Raw genomic sequence first — 22,053 nt, 5'->3', positions numbered from 1 at the left:
GTAGATGAGGAGGTCATTTCTTCCATCTGTCCTGAATCTTCCTCTGGATGTCCACAAGTCCTAGTTCTCAGAGAGAGGGAAGAAAACTTTCCGTTGTCCACTTCTGCCATGTCACGCGTGGTTTGGTTTTGCTGCCCATTCATTCGAAGTCATAAAGCAGAGATGCTCCTCACCCGCTTATCATGGTATTGACAAGTGTTGGGGGCGCATGGGGAACGCGAGGCCTTTGCCAGGGAGCAAATTTCCAAAGTGAACTTCTTTTGCAGTTGTTTTTCCCTTTGGGGTGGATTTCCAGAAGCCCGAAGTATATCTGAATCACACGAGGAACTTTTATCTCACCTCCGAACCGGGGATCACTATTGGGATTTGGTGAGTAAGGGCCGCCCCTTGGCCTGGCAGGGGCCGTGTGCTGATCTGCATGTCACCCTCCGAGTCTCGCTCCCAATCTGATCTGGGGCTGAGGATGATCCGTAGATAGATAAGATAGATAAAACTTCATTCGCATTAGCCAACGCGCATAGCAACATAAAACAAGCAATAGGTAAAGGTAAAGGGTCCAGGGATCATTAGGTCCAGTCGTGGCCGACTCTGGGGTTGCGGCACTCATCTCGCTTTATTGGCCGAGGGAGTGTGACGTTAACATATATGAGAGAGTGCTGGAGGGGAAATAGTTAAATAGGCTGCACAGACAGGACCCAGGGGGGGTGGAGTCAGTGGGACTATAAAACCAGTTCTGGGAGGAGTTCTTTGGGAGTTGTGGGTGGGTAGTTGGTAGGATTCTGTGGGTTGGCTGGTTGGGAAAGGTAGTTGATACTAGAGAGACAGTTAGGGCCGTGGGTTCTTGAGTGTGGGGAGGTAGAAGAGATAGAGAGAGGAAAATAAGACTAAGAAAGTAAAGAGCAACAACATTTGGAATGCTGTAAAAGTTTTGTTTGTGTCTGAAATAAAATACACTCTTCTTTATTAATTGAGAAGCTGACTGAGACTGAAGTGATTTTACCAGGGTGGACCTGGTTGGTGGCAGCAGATTAGTGGTGTACAGGTCAATAGTCCGTGAGACGACAGGGGGCTCCGTACGAACGCCACAGGAGCCGGCGTACAGCTTCTGGGTCATGCAGCCAGCATGACTAAGCCGCTTCTGGCGAACCAGAGCAGTGCACGGAAACGCCGTTTACCTTCCCGCTGGAGTGGTACCTATTTATCTACTTGCACTTTGACGTGCTTTCGAACTGCTAGGTGGGCAGGATCAGGGACCGAGCAACGGGAGCTCACTCCGTTGCGGGGATTCGAACCGCTGACCTTCTGATCGGCAAGCCCTAGGCTCTGTGGTTTAACCCACAGCGCTACCCGTGTCCCATAAAACAAGCAATATATACAAATAAAAAGGCAGCAGTGGGTAAAAAGGGCAATCAAATGACCAAGATTATCGTCTGATCATTTTGATCTGATAAAAGAAAGAACAATGTGGCCTCAGATGGGCGGCCTGGGATGGTAAGTAGGAGTTGGGTAATGATCTCATTCCTCAGATCTTTATAAAGGGGACAGGACAGGAGAACATGAGCCACTGTTTCCAGATTCCCATCTCTACAGGGGCAGAGTCATTTCTCAGTTGGAATCTTTTGGTATCTGCCCTCAAGTACGGCAGAGGGCACCACATCCAATCTGGCCAGTGTGAAGGCTCATCTGTATTTTGGGATAGTTAATTTGTACAAATACGGTGCCAGGGAATCAAACTGAGAGGGGGGGGGAGGCATACCAAGGACAGAGTTTCTTTATAACGGCCAGATTGTTCTGTTGCTCTAAGTCCTTCAGACGCTGTCCAATTAGCCTTTTTGCTTTAATAAAGCCCGTCATGAGAAGCTGTTGTTGGTGGAGTCCGCAGGAGAGGAGTTTTTGGTGCACAATTTTAAACCACGCACTTTTATGGGGGTCTTGTCTCAGTAAGGGCAGTAGACCGGGTGGATTTAAGTTTAGACAGAGCCAATAATTAAGAGTTCTTTGCCAGGACTGAGCTTCTACAGAGGGAAGACTTGAGGATGATCCGTATCTGCAAAGCACCATGCATGCACTTATCGGCTTTGCTCTCACTTTTGCTTTCTCTGTGCACAAATCCATATTTTTAGCTGATGCGCTCAAGGCTCGCTTTGTGCACTGATCTGGGCAGATGCAACTCGCCTCACTGCTCCCCCTTTCCATCCGCAGTGGGGCAGCCCCCACTGCGGCTGAATAGGCCTTTTGCTTCTCCTCTTAGGCACTCCTTGCCTGACAACATGCGGGAGGAGGCTGAGGGAAAGGGCCCCAGCTGGTACGAAGAGGCCCTGGCGGACGATAATCCCATCATAATCTATCTCCATGGCAATGGTGGGAACAGGTGAGTTTGAGACTGAAAGGAACAAAGGCAACGTCGGTGCTCTGTGATTCCCCTGCTCAGTTGTTATTCTCCTGCATGCATCGTCTGGATGTTGGGACAGAAGGGCTGTAGCTTAGTGCAGGACACCTGCCCTGCATGCAGAATGGACCCAGGTTTCATGCCCAAGGGAATCCCAGTGGCGCCATTCCCCCTCGTGTGGCCGGTGTGAGCCTGAATAGTCTTGCTCATTTAACTACTTTAAAACTTTAAACCAGGCATAGGCAAACTCCGGCCCTCCAGATGTTTGGGACTACAATTCCCATCATCCCTAGCTAACAGGACCAGTGGTCAGGGATGATGGGAACTGTAGTCCCAAAACATCTGGAAGGCTGGAGTTTGCCTATGCCTGCTTTAAACCACGTCTTTTAATGGCTGGCTTGTGATCCGTTTATGAGTCATTCTGGAAATAAGCAAGTTGGCAATTTTGATCGCCGGCAACGATGGTTAAACACTTGGCTCTTGTCTTTGACCTCTCTTACAGAGCAACAAGTCACAGAGTTCGTTTAGCAAAGGTAAGTTGTGATGTTCCCTCTTCCCCTTTAAAAATAAGAACATAAGATGAACCTGCTGAATCAGGCCAATGGCCTATCGAGTCCCCGCTCCTGTTCTCATAGCGGCCAAACAGAAGCCCCAGCAGGCAAGCAGGATTCGAATACGAGGCCCATCTCCCTTCCTCTGGTTTCCAGCAACTGGTGTTTAGAACCATTGCTGCCTCTTGACTATGGAGTCAGACCACCCATTGTGGCTAGTAGCTACGGCAGCCCTCTTTTCCTCCAGGAATTTGTCCAATCCTCTTTCGAAGCTGGCCACCCCTGCCTCCCGTGGCAATGAGTTCCATAGTTTAACTCCAAGGACTTCCTTGTAGGTTTCTGTTTCTGAAGTTTTGGCTCATTTGCTCAACAGGCCATGAGTGACAGCGGCTTTCACGTCCTGGCTGTTGACTACCGAGGTAAGTTCCAACGCACAAATAATGCCGGGGTCTTGCGGGACACGCGGATGGTGTGTTTTCCTCTGATCCTTCATCCGATGCCTCCCTCCAGGCTACGCAGACTCCACCGGCCACCCCAGCGAAAATGGCTTCACCACGGACATCCAGTTTGTCTACGACTGGGTCAAAGCCCGCAGCCGCAACAGCACAGTCATCTTCTGGGGACACTCGCTGGGCACTGGGTAGGTTTTGCGTTCTCAGCCCTGTCTCTGGGTGCCCTCTTTATTGTGGATTCTGTTGGAAACACGCCCGGGAAGGCTGCCGACTTCCCAAGTCATTGGGACGTCTCTCTGGTGGTCCTCTCTGGCCATAAATCTCCCTCAGTCTAGAGAGACCGGTAATAAGCAACCCCTCTCCTCTGAGAAGAACACGCTAGCCTTCTAGCTTATCCTAGCAGAAGAAAGACTCCATCAGTAGTTCTAAACTACTTTATTTACAGTCTTATAATACAGAGACTCCATCAGTACATCTGTGCTCTTTGAACACCAGTACAGAACTGCATCAGGACACGGGTGGCGCTGTGGGTTAAACCACAGAGCCTAGGCCTTGCCGATCAGAAGGTCGGCGGTTCGAATCCTGCTACGGGGTGAGCTCCCGTTGCTCGGTCCCTGCTCCTGCCAACCTAGCAGTTCGAAAGCACGTCAAAGTGCAAGTAGATAAATAGGTACTGCTCCAGTGGGAAGGTAAACAGCGTTTCCGTGCGCTGCTCTGGTTCGTCAGAAGCGGCTTAGTCATGCTGGCTGCATGACCCGGAAGTTGTACGCCGGCTCCCTCGGCCAGTAAAGCAAGATGAGCACCCCAACCCCAGAGTCGTCCGCGACTGGACCTAATGGTCAGGGGTCCCTTTACCTTTACTTTACAGAACTGCATCACATACAGAAGTGAAACTGACTTCCAACAGTACTCAGACTTCCTGTCTCACGCTCACTCAGACACTCACATGATGTATACAAATCATAGTACGATAGTACTACTTGCTGGAGCATCTCGGATATATAAAAATCCTAACATCACTCCCCCATTTTTAGGTAACCGTTGCTGCATAAGCTATTGCAGCAGCAAGTGACATAAACAAACAGTTGTCATACACATAGTATACCCCTGTTGTACCAGTTCCACTTTTGGAACCAGCTGCAACTGGACTGACCAGTTCAAACCTCTGGTTACCTGTCTTCCATGGGACTAGAGCTTTTGCTCTATCTTGGTCTGAGGAAACAGTGTTGACCCTTGCAACCTTCAGGTGTGGTTTTGTCTCTCCTGTGGACAAACCTGGTACCTCACTCAAGACCTCAGTGTCTGAAACATGGTTTGAGCTGGGGAGAGGGCTCTTGTGTTCGAATTCTGCTCGCTGGTTTCCCACAGGAAACTGTGTCCAGGGAGGCTGTCTACCAGCTCTCTCTGGTACGCAGGATGAGACCCTCCCTGCCCGCAGACTGTCTTGCCAGAGTGATGCATGCTCTGGTTATCTCCCGCTTGGACTACTGCAATGCGCTGTACATGGGGCTACCTTTGAAGGTGACCCGGAAACTAAAGACTGGGACAGGAATTTATATCCTCAGACAGAGTAAAAAAGAGAGGAGTGGTGATCTATGCAAAAGAAAAGTTGCAACCGAAACAAATTTTTAAAGATGATCAAGGAAGATATTTGGCAATTGAAATTCAATCCCAAGGAGAGAAGTATTTGATAGTGGGAATCTACGCACCAAATGAAGGGAAAGCTGAATTCTTTAAGAAGTTGCATGAAATCTTGATGGACCATATGGATTACAACTTAATTTTGATGGGAGATATGAATGGAGTAGTTTCAACAAATATGGACAAAGCACAAAGACAGGTAATAACAAAAGATGGAAGACTACCAAAGACTTTTTTTGAAATGACTGACAATATGGACTTGATTGATATTTGGAGAACAAAACATCCATTAGAAAGAGAGGGAACCTTCTTTTCTGAAGCCAAAATGACATGGACAAGGATTGACCAAATTTGGGTGACTAGCAGTATGGCGCCGAACATAAAAAAAGTAGAAATCTGCCCAAAAACTTTCTCCGACCATAACGCTGTAAAGATGGTGATGAGGCAAACAACAACTGGTTCCTTCAGATGGAGAATGAATGACACCTTATTCAGAGATGAGGAGATCTGCAAGAAGGCCCAAAAAACTTTGAAAGACTACTTTGAAATCAACTTAAGGTCTAAAGTAGAAAAAAGAATAGTATGGGACGCAAGCAAAGCCGTGATGAGAGGGTTTTTGATTCAGCAAAATACTTTAAAGAAAAGAAAGCAAAATGAGAAGAAGGAGAGAATTTTGGAAAAGATAAAAGAAGGGGAAAAACAATTAAGATCGAAGCCAAAATCCCAAGAGATTTTAAGAGAAATTAAATTTCATCAAACACAATATATGGAACTGATGAATCAAGAATTAGAGTGGAAAATTAAACAAATGAGACAAAAGACCTTTGAATCTGCTGATAAATGTGGCAAGTTACTGGCTTGGCAAATAAAGAAGAGACAAAAACTCAACACGGTAACAAATATAGAAGTGGAAGGAAAAAACATAAGCAACCCAGCGGAAATTAGGAATTGTTTTCAGAACTACTTTAGACAACTTTACACACAAGGGCCGCAGAAAGAAATGGACATACAACAGTTCCTCGAGGTAAATGGGCTGAAAAAGGTTTCGCAAGAAAGTAAGGCAATATTGAACCAGGAGATATCAGCACAAGAAATAGAAGATGCCATTCAAGGCATGACGCTGGGCAAATCCCCCGGACCGGATGGATTGACTTCCAAATATTACAAAGTTTTGAAGGAAGGGTTGATACAACCTCTGAAGGAAGTCTGCAATGAGATTATGGAGGGGAAAAGGGCACCCGATACGTGGAGAGAGGCCTACATTACACTTATACCAAAGACAGAGACTGAAAAGACCCAACTTAAAAACTACCGACCCATCTCGTTATTGAATGTGGATTACAAAATTTTTGCTGACATTTTAGCAAAGAGACTGAAAAGAGTCTTGATGGAGGAGATTCACGGGGACCAAGCGGGCTTTCTCCCAAAAAGGCATTTGTCGGATAACGTAAGGAATATAATTGACATTTTGGAAAAGCTGGAAGTGAACATAAACACTAAGGCTGTTTTGATATTTGTGGATGCCGAGAAAGCCTTTGATAACATTTCTTGGAGTTTTATGTTGAAGAACCTCCGGGGGATGGGGGTAGGCCAAGGGTTTGAGAATGGTATAGGTGCAATATACTCTGAACAGAAGGCAAAACTAATTGTAAATAATGTGGTTACAGAAGAGTTCAAGATTGAAAAAGGGACACGTCAGGGGTGCCCTATCTCCCCACTACTTTTTATATCGGTCCTGGAGGTTTTGCTTAATATGATTAGGAGGGACCAGTTGGTTAAAGGGATTCAGGTCGGAGCTAAACAATATAAACTGAGAGCATTTGCAGATGATTTAGTACTTACATTGCAAGAGCCAGAAGCTAGCACGAAAAGAGTTTTGGAAATAATTCAAGAGTTTGGTCAAATGGCAGGATTTAAATTGAATAAGTCTAAGACAAAGGTTCTGGAGAAAAATTTGACACAGATAGAAAAAGAAAGGTTTCAGAACGAGACAGGGTTGACTGTGGTTAAAAAAGTGAAATATTTGGGTATAAATATGACAGCTAAAAATGTGAATTTGTTTAAAGATAATTATGAAAAAACTTGGAGAGAAGTGAAAAAAGACTTGGAGATTTGGTCCAACTTAAAGCTTTCCTTGTTAGGCCGTATTGCAGTTATAAAAATGAATGTATTGCCAAGAATGTTGTTTTTGTTCCAAGCATTGCAAATAATTGATAAAATGGATTGTTTCAAGAAGTGGCAAAAAGACATATCTAAATTTGTCTGGCAGGGCAAAAAGCCCAGAATTAAATTTAAGATATTAACGGATTCAAAGGAAAGAGGGGGGTTTGCCCTGCCAGACTTTAAATTGTACTATGAAGCGGCAGCTTTCTGCTGGCTGAAAGAATGGCTGCTTCTTGAAAACACAGACATTTTGGATTTGGAAGGTTTTAACAATATTTTTGGGTGGCATGCATATTTGTGGTATGACAGGGTTAAAGCACATAAAAGTTTTAAAAATCATATTGTCAGAAAAGCACTATTAAATGTCTGGGTTAGATATAAAGACTTGCTGGAAAATAAAACTCCAAGGTGGCTGTCGCCAATGGAAGCTAAGGCAGTTAAAAAGTTAAATATGGAGTCCAAGTGGCCAAGATACTGGGAAATTTTGGAAAAGGAAGGGGACAAACTGAGATTGCAGAGTTTTGAGAAATTAAAAGGGAAGGTGAGAGACTGGTTGCACTATCATCAAATAAATGAAGCGTTTAAACTGGACAGTAAAATTGGCTTCCAGGTGGAAAAATCAAAATTGGAGACAGAACTGTTAGAACCCAGTACTAAGAATTTGTCAAAAATGTACAATTTGCTGCTGAAATGGAATACACAGGATGAAACGGTTAAATCGGCTATGATTAAATGGGCTCAGGACATTGGTCATAATATTTTGTTTGCTGATTGGGAAAAGTTGTGGACCACCGGGATGAAATTTACGGCATGTAATGCCTTAAGAGAAAACATTATGAAAATGATATATAGGTGGTACATAACCCCAGTCAAGCTTGCAAAGATTTACCATTTGCCTGACAATAAATGTTGGAAATGTAAAGAAACTGAAGGTACATTTTTTCATCTTTGGTGGACTTGCCCGAAGATTAAGGTATTCTGGGAAATGATCTATAATGAACTTAAAAAGGTATTTAAATATACTTTCCCCAAGAAACCAGAGGCCTTTCTCTTGGGTATTGTCGGCCAAGGGGTGTTAAAGACGGATATAACTTTCTTTATGTATGCTACAACAGCAGCTAGAATACTCATTGCGAAGTACTGGAAGACGCAAGAGCTACCCACACTGGAAGAATGGCAGATGAAGGTGATAGACTACATGGGTTTGGCAGAAATGACGAGCAGAATCCGAAACCAGGGAAGAGAAGCAGCGCAAGAAGAGTGGAAAAAATTTAAAGACTATTTAAAGAAATATTACAAAATTAATGAAAGTTAGAATGATGCTGGACTGGAAAGTAAATGGTTACTATTAGCTATGGTTAAGACAAGGAGAATAAGGAAGACTAGTCTAAATTTAAATTAAAATAAGGGAAGATTTGCTGAACAATCGATAAGAATTTGGAATACAGAAAAGGGAGGCATGAGGAAGTCGGGGAAGAAAGGTATAAGAAATTAGGATATGAAATGATACATGTTTTTTGTTCTGTTTTTGTCTTTGTATGTTTATGTATGTTGTGTTTATATGGAAAAAATAAAAATATTATAAAAAAAAAAAAAATGAAGGTGACCCGGAAACTACAACTAATCCAGAATGCAGCAGCTAGACTGGTGACTGGGAGCAGCCGAGACCACATAACACCGGTCTTGAAAGACCTACATTGGCTCCCAGTACGTTTCCAAGCATAGTTCAAAGTGTTGGTGCTAACGTTTAAAGCCCTAAATGGCTTCAGCCCAGTATACCTGAAGGAGCGTCTCCACCCCCATCGTTCTGCCCGGACACTGAGGTCCAGCTCCGAGGGCCTTCTGGTGGTTCCCTCATTGCGAGAAGTGAGGTTACAGGGAACTAGGCAGAGGGCCTTCTTGGTGGTGGCACCCGCCCTGTGGAACGCCCTCCCATCAGATCTCAAAGAAATAAACTGCTATCTGGCATTTAGAAGACAACTGAAGGCAGCCCTGTTTAGGGAAGTTTTTATTGACTGATGTTTTAATGTCTTTTTAATCTTTTGTTGGAAGCCGCCCAGAGTGGATGGGGAAACCCAGGCAGATGGATGGGGTAGAAATAATAATAATAATAATAATAATAATAATAATAATAATAATAATAGCTGGTCCCCATGAGAACAGGATGTCAGGCTCAATGAGTCATTGGCCTAATCCAGGAGAGATCTTCTGGGCCTGCGATGTGACAATATCCCTCTTTCCTGTTTCCCTGCAGAATTGCTACCAACACCGCTAGGAGGCTGAAAGAAAAAGGTAATTATTAATATCTGTGTGTGGAAGGGGTAAGTCCTCACAATCCAAGGGGGGCTGGTTGTGGGTACATAGGAACTGCAAAGTGCTGTCCACACTGACTGACAACAGCTCTCCAGCGTTTTAGGCAAGGGAGCCTGTTCCTAAATTCTACTTGGAGGCACCAGGGATTGAACCTGCGACCTTCTGCCACCAAGGCAGATGCTCTGCCACTGAGCTACAGATTAGAGAGAGGCATTTGCGCACGCTTTTGTGTGAAGGACATGGCCTGGTGGTGCTGTGGGTTAAACCACAGAGCCTGGGACTTGCCGATCAGAAGGTCGGTGGTCTGAATCCCCGTGACGGGGTGAGCTCCCATTGCCCGGTCCCTGCTCCTGCCAACCTAGCAGTTTGAAAGCATGTCAAAGTGCAACTAGATAAATAGGTACCGCTCCGGCAGAAAGGTAAGCGCTGTTTCTGTGCGCTGCTCTGGTTTGCCAGAAGCGGCTTAGTCATGCTGGCCACATGACCCGGAAACTGTACGCCGGCTCCCTCGGCCAGTAAAGCGAGGTGAGCGCCGCAACCCCAGAGTCGGCCACGACTGGACCTAATGGTCAGGGGTCCCTTTACTTTTACAGGGTTATTAAACCTTTAAACTAAGCCAGTGTGGTGTAGTGGTTAAGAGCGGTAGACTCGTGATCTGGTGAACCGGGTTCGCGTCTCCGCTCCTCCACCTGCAGCTGCTGGGCGACCTTGGACTAGTCACACTTCTCTGAAGTCTCTCAGCCCCACTCACCTCACAGAGTGTTTGTTGTGGGGGAGGAAGGGAAAGGAGAATGTTAGCCGCTTTGAGACTCCTTCGGGTAGTGATAAAGCGGGATATCAAATCCAAACTCTTCTTCTTCTTGGAAGTGAGGAGATTGGCTTTTGCATAGGGTGAGCAAATTGGGGGCATGAGCCACAGATTTGGCCCTGAAATCTGTTTCAGTGGACGCGGATTCTTCAAGGGTGTTTCTGAGCATGTTCAAAACGCCCTTCTTTCTCCGGTTTATTCTTACAGCTCTCTGTTAACGCGTGCGTGAAGCAACATCTGTTTGCGTATGACGTCAAGAGAGAGGCTGTCAACACAAATGACAGATGCAACTGGGTCCCCCTCCCCACTTTCTCCCCTACTTCTGCTGAATCCTCATTCGTGACGCCATTCCTATGTACTTTCCCAATGCCCCTCACTCAAAACTGCATATAGTTTGCCCCCAGGTCTATAGGGGTTGGAAGAGACTGGGGTGTTGAGGAAGCCGGGAAGCCCCGGAAAGATGGTGTTGTAAACAAAAATTACCCTTTTCCCTTATGGGGTATCCAAGAGCCCATATAGAGTCCTTACATAGGTTCCCTATCGGTAGGAGAAAATAACAGAGGCCAACCAGAGAATATTGAGGAGCAAAGCAGCTAGTAAGCCTGATCTTTATTGATCTGTTGCAACAGGGTGCTCCCCTCACCCGCAGGAGAGAGGAGGAACCCCGAAAAATGTCATGCAAGGCCTTATAAAGACTTTTGAAATTCCCACCCTGTAGATCAAGACCACCCCCAGAAACATCATACATACATCACAGAAGGGGTGTAACCTAAGACCACCCCTCAGATACATCACACCTACATCACAGAAAAGGCGGTCTAAAACAGAAATTTGAATGTTGTTTATCTCCTGTCTGGCGGGTTACTTGATTGGATTGCCTGGGGAGCCTGGCCATTCTTTTGTAGTGATAAATACTTAGTTCCTGGGCCAGGTCACAGGCTCACACCCTATTCAAACACAGACATACCCTTAAGACAGGATTTGTGAAGGAAAAGACAATGGGGAAGCTTTTCCACTTTGACCTTGCAGAGAAAACATTTGCTCAGTTTAGGAATCAAAATGGCTTCAGGTTGGTCTTCCTGTGCTGATCTATGTACGTCCAGTTATGAACATTACTATATATCTAAGACCTCAAAATTCCTGTCACAGATGGGATGAGGGTGGAACTCGACATGTGATTCCGAGCTGCGATCCTGCATTTGGGGACTAGATTGCGACCCTGCAATGATTTTGTGTCGGCAGCAATCAAACACGTCTCCATTTTCTTGGAATCTGCTTTGCAGTTGTTCTGGAGGGGTAACAGGGCTCCATCTCCACACCCTCCTCAAATTTTGCAAGTTGACTGTTCAAGCCAGCCTGGATTTCTGTATATTTTGTCTCTGTCAGACTGGAATAGCTTGCTGCCCTGGTTCTTCTGGTGGGGAAAAGCTGCCCTTCTCCAGGGATTTGTCTTGGCGTCTCTCCAAGCGCTTTTCGTAGAATTAAATCACAGAATCGTAGTGTTGGAAGGGAACACCAAGGATCTAACTCCCCAATACAGGAATCACAGCTAAGAAATCACTGACAGATGTCAATCCAACCTCTTTTTAAAAACCTCCAAGGAAGGAAAGTCCATCACCTTTTGAGAGAGTCTGTTCCGCTGCTGACAGCTCTTGCCATCCAAAAGTCCTTCTTAAAATTTAGTAGGAATCTTCTTTCTTATCAATTGACAAGAAATTAATAATAATAATAATAATAATAATAATAATAATAATAATAATAATAATTTTTCTTTATATCCCGCTCTCCCCAGCCAAGACTGGGCTCAGGGCAGCTAACACCAGGTATAAAAACAATTGATTGAAATACAACTTAAAAACAAGATTAAAACACAACATTAAAATGCATCCTCATTTCAGTAGAAACTCAACTCAAAAACTTTTTTGGGGGATGAAAACGTCAAGTCTTCACCAAGGCCAACTATCCAGACTGATCCTCCGTGGGCCAGGAAAAAAAAGCCAGGGAAGTCCCCAAATAGACTATGACTTTCCTTGATCTGGACACCCGACTTGCGTTGATGCAGCCCATGACTGCGTTTGCTTCCACTTTCATTTTCCAATTCCCACCTCTTCCCCCTGCAGATGGAACCATAGTCGACGCTCTGGTTCTGGAGGCTCCTTATACCAACATCCGGGATGCAGCTGCCACCATCCCCGTTACAAAAGTAAGATTTAGTGCTCTTCTTTCGCGGCCCTCTTGCTGCCACTGAAACAGCTTGCTGAACAACTCTGTAAACAGTGGGGTGTGCCAGCCGGCAAGCGGTTTTAATTTCTATTCTGTCTGGCCGGGGTGGGGAACTTCAGCCCAGAGAGCCAAATATGGCCTCTCAGTGTACCTTGAGCAAAAGTCAAATGTAACATGACAAGAGGCATTCTAGGTCAGACCATTGGTCCAGCATCCTGTTCTCACAGTGGCCCCCCAATGCCCCAATGGGAAACACATAAGCAGGATCCAAGCACAAGGATCCCGCAGGTTCCAACAACTGGTATTCAGAACCATTGCTGCCTTTGACCAGAGGATAGCCATTGTGGCTAGTGTCTGGAGGCGGTTGGAGGATGGATGGCGGCTAACAGATTGAGGTGGAATCCTGACAAGACAGAAGTACTGTTTTGGGGGGACAGGAGGCGGGCTGGTGTGGAGGACTCCCTGGTCCGGAATAGGGTCACTGTGCCCCTGAAGGACTAGGTGCGCAGCCTGGGAGTCATTCTGGACTCACAGCTGTCCATGGAGGCACAGGTCAATTCTGTGTCCAGGGCAGCTGTCTACCAGCTCCATATGGTACGCAGGATGAGACCCTATCTGCCTGCAGACTGTCTCGCCAGAGTGGTACATGCTCTAGTTATCTCTCGCTTGGACTACTGCAATGCGCTCTATGTGGGGCTACCTTTGAAGGTGACTCGGAAACTACAACTAATCCAGAATGCGGCAGCTAGACTGGTGACTGGGGGCGGCCGCCGAGACCATATAACACCGGTCTTGAAAGACCTACATTGGCTCCCAGTACGTTTCCGAGCACAATTCAAAGTGCTGGTGTTGACCTTTAAAGCCCTAAACGGCCTCGGCCCAGTATACCTGAAGGAGCGTCTCCACCCCCATCGTTCTGCCCAGACGCTGAGATCCAGCGCTGAGGGCCTTCTGGCGGTTCCCTCATTGCGAGAAGCAAAGCTACAGGGAACCAGGCAGAGGGCCTTTTCGGTAGTGGCACCTGCCCTGTGGAATGCCCTCCCATCAGAGGTCAAAGCGATAAATAACTACCTGACATTCAGATGACATCTTAAGGCAGCCCTGTTCAGAGAAGTTTTTAATCTGTGATATTGTGTATTTTTGGTTTCTATGGAAGCTGCCCAGAGTGGCTGGGGAAACCCAGCCAGGTGGGCGGGGTACAAATAATAAATTATTATTATTATTATTATTATTATAAGCAGGATCCGAGCGCAAGGATCCTGCGGGTTCCAGTAACTGGTATTCAGAACCATTGCTGCCTTTGACCAGAGGATAGCCATTGTGGCTAGTAGCTGTTGATAGCCTTCTGCCCCATCAATTTGTCCAATCCTCTTTGAAAGCCCTCCAAGTTGGTCGCCACCACTGCCTCCTGCAGCAGTGAGTTCCGCAGTTTAACGGTGTGCTGCGTGAAGGAGGGCTTTCTTTCGCCTGTCCTGAGCTGGAGGCAGCGTTCCTCCAAGTGCCAGTTGCTCCGAATAGTGCTGGAACGTCCTGAAATGCGAGACTCCCTGTCAAAAGTGGCAACCTGCCAGCATCTCGGGAGGCGTCTGTTTACACAGGCATTCCCTTGATCTCTCAATCTGCATATCATGTTTTCATTGCTGTGCTGTTTTAATGAGTCTGTCTTATCATGGATAATGCTAGCTTTGTTGTGTGTATTAATTATGCTGTGTGGTTTTGTTTTTTTAAATTTTTGTGCCATTGGTTTATGTGCCTTGCAAACTGTGTGCGTAAATTAAAAACAAGGATGATCTAAAGGCCTTTTCTGGACCACCAAATGCACCGTATTTTTCGCTCTATAAGACGCACCCGACCATAAGACGCACCTAGTTTTAGAGGAGGAGAACAAGAAAAAAAATGTTCTCTCCCTCTCTGCTCAGCGCCTCTCTAGCAAAGCGGGAGGAGAAAGGAAAGGGACTCCCTTTCTCCTCCCGCTTCACTGAAGGGGCGCTGCGCAGAGAGGGAAAGCTGCACAGCGGCTCTCCAGCGAAGCGAAGCCAGGAGAGCAAGAGGGATCAGTGCGCACTGATCCCTCTTGCTTTCCTGTTTTCAGCAAAAGCAACGCAAAGCCTCCGGATTGCAGCGGGAGCGCTCCCACTGCGCCCAGGAGGCTTCGCGTTGCTTTTGCTGAAAACAGGAGAGCAAGAGGGATCAGTGCGCACTGATCCCTCTTGCTCTCCTGGCTTCAGCAAAAGCTGCGCAGCCTGCATTCACTCCTTAAGACACACACACATTTCCCCTTACTTTTTGGGAGGGGGAAAGTGTGTCTTATAGAGCGAAAAATATGGTAATTACCATTGGGAAAAACCTAAACCAGGGGTTGGCAACCGAAGGCCCATGGGCCACAAGCGGCCCCCAGGGGTTGTTTAACTGCCCCATGAGCCGCCCCCGAACTGAGCCACCCTCTCTGCGAGTCGCCGTGCGCTGTGCTAAACCAGCGCAGCGCGGCACGGGGACCCGCTTTTGTGGCACCAGAAATCATGTCTGCGCAGACGCCGGAAATCGCATCTGCACAGACACAGACGCCAGAAATTGCACCTGTGCAGATGCAGAAAATCGCGGGTGCATGTGCGCTCTGGCCCACAGATGATGATGATGATAACAACAACAACAACAACAACAACAACAACAATAATAATAATAATAATAATAATAATAATAATTTATTATTTATACCCCGTGCATCTGGCTGGGTTTCCCCAGCCACTCTGGGCGGCTTCCAACAAAACACTAAAATACAATAGCCTATTAAACATTAAAAGCTTCCCTAAACAGGGCTGCCTTTAGATGTCTTCTAAAAGTTTGGTAGTTATTTTCCCCTTTGACATCTGAAGGGAGGGCGTTCCACAGAGCAGGCGCCACTACTGGGAAGGCCCTCTGCCTGGTTCCCTGTAACTTGGCTTCTCGCAGTGAGGGAACCGCCAGAAGGCCCTCAGCGCTGGACCTCAGTGTCCGGGCTGAACGATGGGGGTGGAGACGCTCCTTCCGGTACACTGGGCCAAGGCCGTTTAGGGCTTTAAAGGTCAGCACCAACACTTTGAATTGTGCTCGGAAACGTACTGGGAGCCAATGTAGGTCTTTCAAGACCAGTGTTATGTGGTCTCGGTGGCTGCTCCCAGTCACCAGTCTAGCTGCCGCATTCTGGATTAATTGCAGTTTCCGGGTCACCTTCAAAGGTAGCCCCACATAGAGCGCATTGCAGTAGTCCAAGCGGAAGATAACCAGAGCATGCACCACTCTGGCGAGACAGTCTGCAGGCAGGTAGGGTCGCATCCTGCGTACCAGATGGAGCTGATAAACAGCTGCCCTGGACACAGAATTAACCTGTGCCTCCATGGACAGCTGTGAGTCCACAATGACTCCCAGTCTGCGCACCTGGTCCTTCAGGGGCACAGTTACCCCATTCAGGTCCAGGGAGTCCTCCACACCTGCCCCTCTCCTGTCCCCCAAGAACAGTACTTCTGTCTTGTCAGGATTCAACCTCAATCTGTTAGCCACCATCCATCCACAGAGGGATCTCCGCTGGAGTGAACCGGCCCAGGCGAGGTAAACCTTGCTGACACCTGACATAAATCCTCAGCCAGAAGGTATGTTATATTTGGAACGTGGACTCCTCTTGCCACTGATATTGCAGCAATATAGACCCCCCCCTTGCCCCACACACGTTTGCTTTGCTGACACATTTACTGGGGCAATTTCACAAAGGCATTTTCCATCCATGGAAAATGTCCACCTTTTTTCAGGCTCTCTGTTCCGCTGAGACTTCTTCTAACCAGTCACCTGCCCTTTCTTGAAACAGATCTACCGCAAGTTTCCTGGCTTTGACTATCTGATCTTAGACACGATGGCTCTCGCGGGTATGATCTTCCCAAACGACAAAAAGTGAGTCCGAAGGGTGCCACGGTGGCAGCGAGGTGGTTCTGTTTGGGGCACCTGTCCCTGTAGAAGTCTGTGTACACTTGAGCAAAACTGGTGTCCTCTTATTTTGTTTTGTTTCATAAAAGGCATGCATCACTTTACTGTAAAACCAAGCAAAACCCTTAAAGCGGTTTACAACGAGAATATTATCATCATTATTAACATTTCTATACCACCTCTATCCTCTAAGGATCTCAAATTGGTGCACATGGTTCTCTTCCTTCCCATTTCATCCTCCCAACGAACTTGTGAGGCACAGATGGTGGCTGGCCCAAGGTCACCCAGGGAGCTTTCCTGGCTGAGTGGGGATTCGAACCCAGCTCTCCAACACCCTTAACCATTACACACACTGGCTGTTGTTGTAAACAAAAATTGCCCCTTTCCCTTATGGGGTATCCAAGAGCCCATATAGAGTCCTTACATAGGTTCCCTATTGGTAGCAGAAAATAACAGAGGCCAACCAGAGAATATTGAGAAGCAAAGCAGCTAGTAAGCCTGATATTTATTGATCTGTTGCAACAGGGTGCCCCCCTCACCCGCAGGAGAGAGGAGGGACCCAGAAAAATGGCATGCAAGGCCTTATAAAGACTTTTGAAATTGCCACCCTGTAGATCAAGACCACCCCCAGAAACATCATACATACATCACAGAAGGGGTATAACCTAAGACCACCCCTCAGATACATCACACCCACATCACAGAAAAGGTGGTCTAAAACAGAAATTTGAATGTTGTTTTTCTCCTGTCATTGTTTATCTCCTGTCTGGCAGGTTACTTGATTGGATTGCCTGGGGAGCCCGGCCAGTCTTTTGTAGTGATAAATACTTAGTTCCTGGGCCATGTCACAGGCTCACACCCTATTCATATCTTAAATGTGCCCTTAAGACAGGATTTGTGAAGGAAAAGACAATGGGAGGTTTCCCACTTTGACCTTGCAGAGAAAACATTTGGTCAGTTTAGGAATCAAAATGGTTCCAGGTTGGCCTTCCTGTGCTGATCTATGTATGTGCGGTTATGAACATTACCATATATCTAAGACCATAAAATTCCTATCACAATGTTCAGTGAAAACAACTCTTTTAAACATTCGAAAGAGAAACTCGGCAATAAATATAGAAAAAAGATTAAGATCTCCATCAACATTCCACATTATGGAGCACTGTATTTTTTGCTCCATAAGACACACTTTTCCCCTCCTAAAAAGTAAGGGGAAATGTCTGTGCGTCTTATGGAGCGAATGTGCGGTCGATTGCTGGCTCTTGCCCAGGCCTCCATTGCTGAATGTTCTGCAGACGGAGGCTGTTTGTTTCCCCAGCGACATGCGACTGGCTGATTAGATTACCTGTCTGGAAACTGTAGAAACGGCTCCCTTTCCTAAAGAAGCTGCAGAACTGTGAGTTGAACCTCATAAAAACAGGATTTTTTTCCCTTTGCAAAGTAAGCTCAACGACTTTGAGCTGATCCTCAAAAAAAGGGGCTTTTCCCCTTTGCCAAAGAAGCTGCACAACTGTGAGCTGACCCCCCCCCCAAAATCGGGCTTTCCCCCTCTAAAAACTAGGTGCGTCTTATGGTCAGGTGTGTCTTGTGGAGCGAAAAATACGGCATTTCGTCTTGCACATGTGCCTTCTTGACTGCTTCGATCTGCGGATCTGGCAGTGTTATAGATGCTGCACAATACTTGTACACATTTAGTGTGGTGGCTGCTACACTTCAAAACTCCCTGCTTTATTGACAGCTGTCTTTGCTGTACGGTTTCCAGCGCCTGCGGAAAACCTTTTCCAGACACGTGGAAGTTACATGTGTGTTTTTTAGGTTAACATTGGTTTTAATTAGTGTTTGAATGTTTTTTAAACTGTCCTTTATAGATACAGCGGTACCTTGGGTTACATACGTGTAATGGTTATAGGGGTTGCTCGTGCGTAAGTTACTGCCACTCTAGGCTGGGTTGCCTGGTCAAACCTTTTCTGTCTGGACAGCCCTTCACTTCGTGGCTGTTTCAGTCGCTAGAAGAATCCATCAGTGGGCATTTCTTGAACCTCTTCCAGCAAAGAAGTTCTTTGACGCCAAGTCGCCGCCTACTTTCCCTGCGCGGCAGTCTTCGGCGCAGGGTGGGTGTGGGCAGCGGAGGACCCGTGCTCTCCCCGCTGGTCTCCGGCGAGGAGTCCTGGAGCCCCCTCTCCGCTTCCCCCATCTGCCCTCCTTTATCCCTGGTGTTACGCTGATTTCCTTCCCCAGCCGATGAGCTGCCTCTCTCCCTGCTGGGCCCTTCTCCAGCATCGCTTTGGAGCCTTGCCTCCGCCTCTAGCTCCGATGGCAGTTCCCTGACATCCATCTCCCCCCCAGGACCCCCTCCACCCCCGGCCCAACCTTTTGATCCAACTTCGTCCCTTTCCTTGGCCGACGATGCAGGGAATCCCCGGAAGGAGCTGTCGCCATCCTCTGAGGATTCAAAACCCGCTTCCCACCCGCTTTGATCTCTTCCCGCGGGGTGGGCCTCCCAGTCTGATTTTTCTCCCTCCGACGCTTCTCCTCCCTCCTCTTCGGAGGGAGGAAAACCCACAAAGTCCTCTTCGTCGTCTGTGGTTCCAAATTGCTCCTCCCAGAATCTCGCTAGTGGTTTTGGTTTATCTGGGAACAGGCTGTGGAACTCCTCCACCAGATACCCGTCATTGATTGCCTCTGCGGGAACCCACGTGTTTTCTGACCTGGGTTCTCCCTCCCAAGCTACCAAGTACTCCACCTTGCGTCCTCGCCACCTTGAATCGAGTATTTCCGTGGCTTGGTTGTGGTGTTCCCTCTCCTCTACCTGCGGGTGTGTGGTGACTCCTCCCTCCCGCCCCGGAAATTCCCGCCCCTCCCTGTACGGAGAGAGTAGGGACCTATGGAACACCGGGTGTATCTTCATGCTGTCTGGCAGCTTGAGCTTGAATGCCACAGGGTTCACCTGCTGTGTTACCTCAAAAGGTCCCAGCCGCCTCGGCTGCAACTTCCTGCACCCTCCCTTAAAGGGTAACCCTTGGGTTAACAACCACACCCAGTCTCCCACCCGTATGCCCCCCCTCCCGACGGTGCTTGTCTGCCTGCCTCTTGTAAATTTCCTTGGCCCGCTCCAAGTTCATCTGGAGTTGCTGGTGCAAGGCCTCCATTTCTTCCACAAACTGCTCTGCTGCAGGTACGCTCCATCCTTCCTCCCCCCTCCCCGGGAAGGCCCTGGGGTGACACCCATAATTGGCCATGTACGGGCTCATTCCCGTGGACACATGTTCAGCGTTATTGTACGCAAATTCAGCCAGCGCTAGCTTCTCTACCCAGTCGTTTTGTCTCTCGCTGACGTAGCAGCGTAGGTATTGCTGGAGTATACTGTTCGCTCTTTCTGCTTGCCCGTTGGTTTCCGGGTGTCTCGCTGCCGAGAAGCCCACCTCGACCTGCAGCAAGCTCATGAGCTTCCTCCAGAACCGGGGGGTAAATTGTTTCCCGTGATCTGAGATGACCCTCGAGGGAGCCCCATGCAGCCTGAAAATGTGATCCACAAACAACCTGGCTGTTTCCTCTGCCGTCACCGCATGCGAGCAAGCTATGAAATGGCACATTTTTGTCAGTAGATCGACTACTACCATGACTGCTGTCTTCCCCCTTGACTTGGGCAAATCGGTCATAAAATCTATGGACACCACCTCCCAGGGTCTTCCCGGCGTGGGTAAGGGTTCCAGTAACCCTGCAGGGGCAGCCCTCTCCCCCTTTGCCCTCTGGCAGTGGTCGCACCCCCGTACATACTTCCCTTACCCGTGGCCACCAGAACTGCCTGGTGACAAGCAGCATGGTCTTGTGCTGACCAAAGTGCCCCGCTGTTGGGTTGTCGTGGAGTTGTTTGAGTACCCTTCCCCTCAAGGTCTCCCCCGGTACGTGCAGCGCTCCCTTATAGTACAGTACCCCTTCCTTTTCCTCAAACTCTCCATGGTTTTCCCTTCCTTCCCGGAGTTCCCTGATTTTAGTCTGAGCGAACTCGTCGTTTCTAGTAAGACCGGCCAGTTCTCGTTTCCCAACCAACACTCCCCCACACACCCATCTGTTCTCAGGGAACACGTGTCGGACTTCCGGTGGTCCCTCTCCTTCCATGTACTCCGGCTTCCGGGAGAGAGCATCGGCTCTAACGTTCTCCTCTCCCGGCACATACCGGATCTCGAAGGAAAACTTGGAGAACTCCTGTGCCCATCGAATCTGTCTCTGGTTGAGTACTCGCGCAGTCCTCCAGTACTCCAAGTTCTTGTGATCCGTACAAACCTGGATCTTGTGCTGCGCCCCTATTAACAGATGTCTCCATCGGCGAAACGCTGCATAGATAGCAAGCAGTTCGCGGTCATACACCGTGTAGTTTTGCTCCGACTTGCTCAGCTTCCTCGAGAAAAAGGCGCACGGCCTCCAGCCCTGCTGGGCTCCTGGCTGCAAAAGTACGGCTCCGATGGCTCGGTCTGACGTGTTGGTCTCCAGCCTCATGGGCTTCTCCAGATCCACGTGCAGGAGCTGCTCTTCCGAAGCGAACGCCTTCTTCAGTCTTTCAAAGGACTCCGATGGCAGTTCGCTGACAATACGCTTCAGGTTACATACACTTCAGGTTACAGACTCTGCTAACCCAGAAAAAGTACCTCGGGTTAAGAACTTTGCTTCAGGATGAGAACAGAAATCGCGTGGTGGCAGCGGGAGGCTCCATTAGTGGTGCTTCAGGTTAAGAACAGTTTCAGGTTAAGAACAGACTTCCGGAACGAATTAAGTACTTAACCCGAGGTACCACTGTATATATATTTTTTTAAAAAAATAGATTTTTGGTAAACCATTTTGAGGTTTCGTTGCAACCAAGCGGTATTCAAATTTTCTTAAATAACTAAAAATTGCAATTTAATTTGGGAGGCATCATCCGTAAGGCACAGGCTGGGGAACTATTTTGGGGTCTGTGTTCACCCTTGGCCATCACCCCACTGGGGTCCACATGCCAGCCAAAAGCGCCTGAACAAAATGGGTTTTACCCCTCACTCTTGCAGACTTCCTCTATGTATGCAGAGAGAGACAACCCTCCCCTCAGGGGGGATCTGTAAAAATCAGATGTGGATGGGGATTATGACTTCTTGCCTGGTCACCAAATGATCAAACTGATGAGAAAGGAGGGACAATTTTTGCTGCTTACTGGGTCACCGCTCTGCCCTGCCCAGCCCTTTAGAATAAAAACCATGTGGTACTTCTAGACTCTTAAATCTGTTCCCTGCTTGGTGGGGCTGCTACCACTGAAAAATCGTATTGGACCAGGTGGGCCATCAGGAAAGGCTTTGTAGCTGGCCTCACACTTAAAAAGAGAGGGGGGGGGAGAGGGAGAAGAAGGCCTTTTCTAAGATTGTTCTAAAGGTAAAGGTAAAGGGACCCCTGACCATTAGGTCCAGTCGTGACCGACTCTGGGGTTGCGGCGCTCATCTCGCTTAATTGGCCGAGGGAGCCGGCGTACAGCTTCCGGGTCATGTGGCCAGCATGACTAAGCCGCTTCTGGCGAACCAAAGCAGCACACAGAAA

At 47.7% G+C, this 22,053-nt stretch overlaps 1 protein-coding gene across 1 annotated transcript in view; it reads left to right on the top strand.

Moving 5' to 3' along the window:
• The window catches only part of ABHD12B (abhydrolase domain containing 12B), a 35,878-nt gene that overhangs the window by 8,229 nt on the left and 5,596 nt on the right, over window positions 1–22,053 (top strand). The window contains exons 3-10 of the mRNA XM_083618825.1: window positions 267–369; window positions 2,252–2,371; window positions 2,892–2,922; window positions 3,314–3,359; window positions 3,451–3,580; window positions 9,451–9,488; window positions 12,438–12,520; window positions 16,379–16,461. Coding sequence (XP_083474951.1) covers window positions 267–369; window positions 2,252–2,371; window positions 2,892–2,922; window positions 3,314–3,359; window positions 3,451–3,580; window positions 9,451–9,488; window positions 12,438–12,520; window positions 16,379–16,461 — 634 coding nt within the window. The remainder of the gene's footprint in view (window positions 1–266; window positions 370–2,251; window positions 2,372–2,891; window positions 2,923–3,313; window positions 3,360–3,450; window positions 3,581–9,450; window positions 9,489–12,437; window positions 12,521–16,378; window positions 16,462–22,053) is intronic.

Source organism: Podarcis filfolensis, assembly GCF_964270895.1.
Source record: "Podarcis filfolensis genome assembly, chromosome: 1".
In the NCBI taxonomy this organism is placed as follows: Eukaryota; Metazoa; Chordata; class Lepidosauria; order Squamata; family Lacertidae; genus Podarcis; species Podarcis filfolensis.
This window is presented reverse-complemented; position numbering and strand designations above follow the sequence as displayed.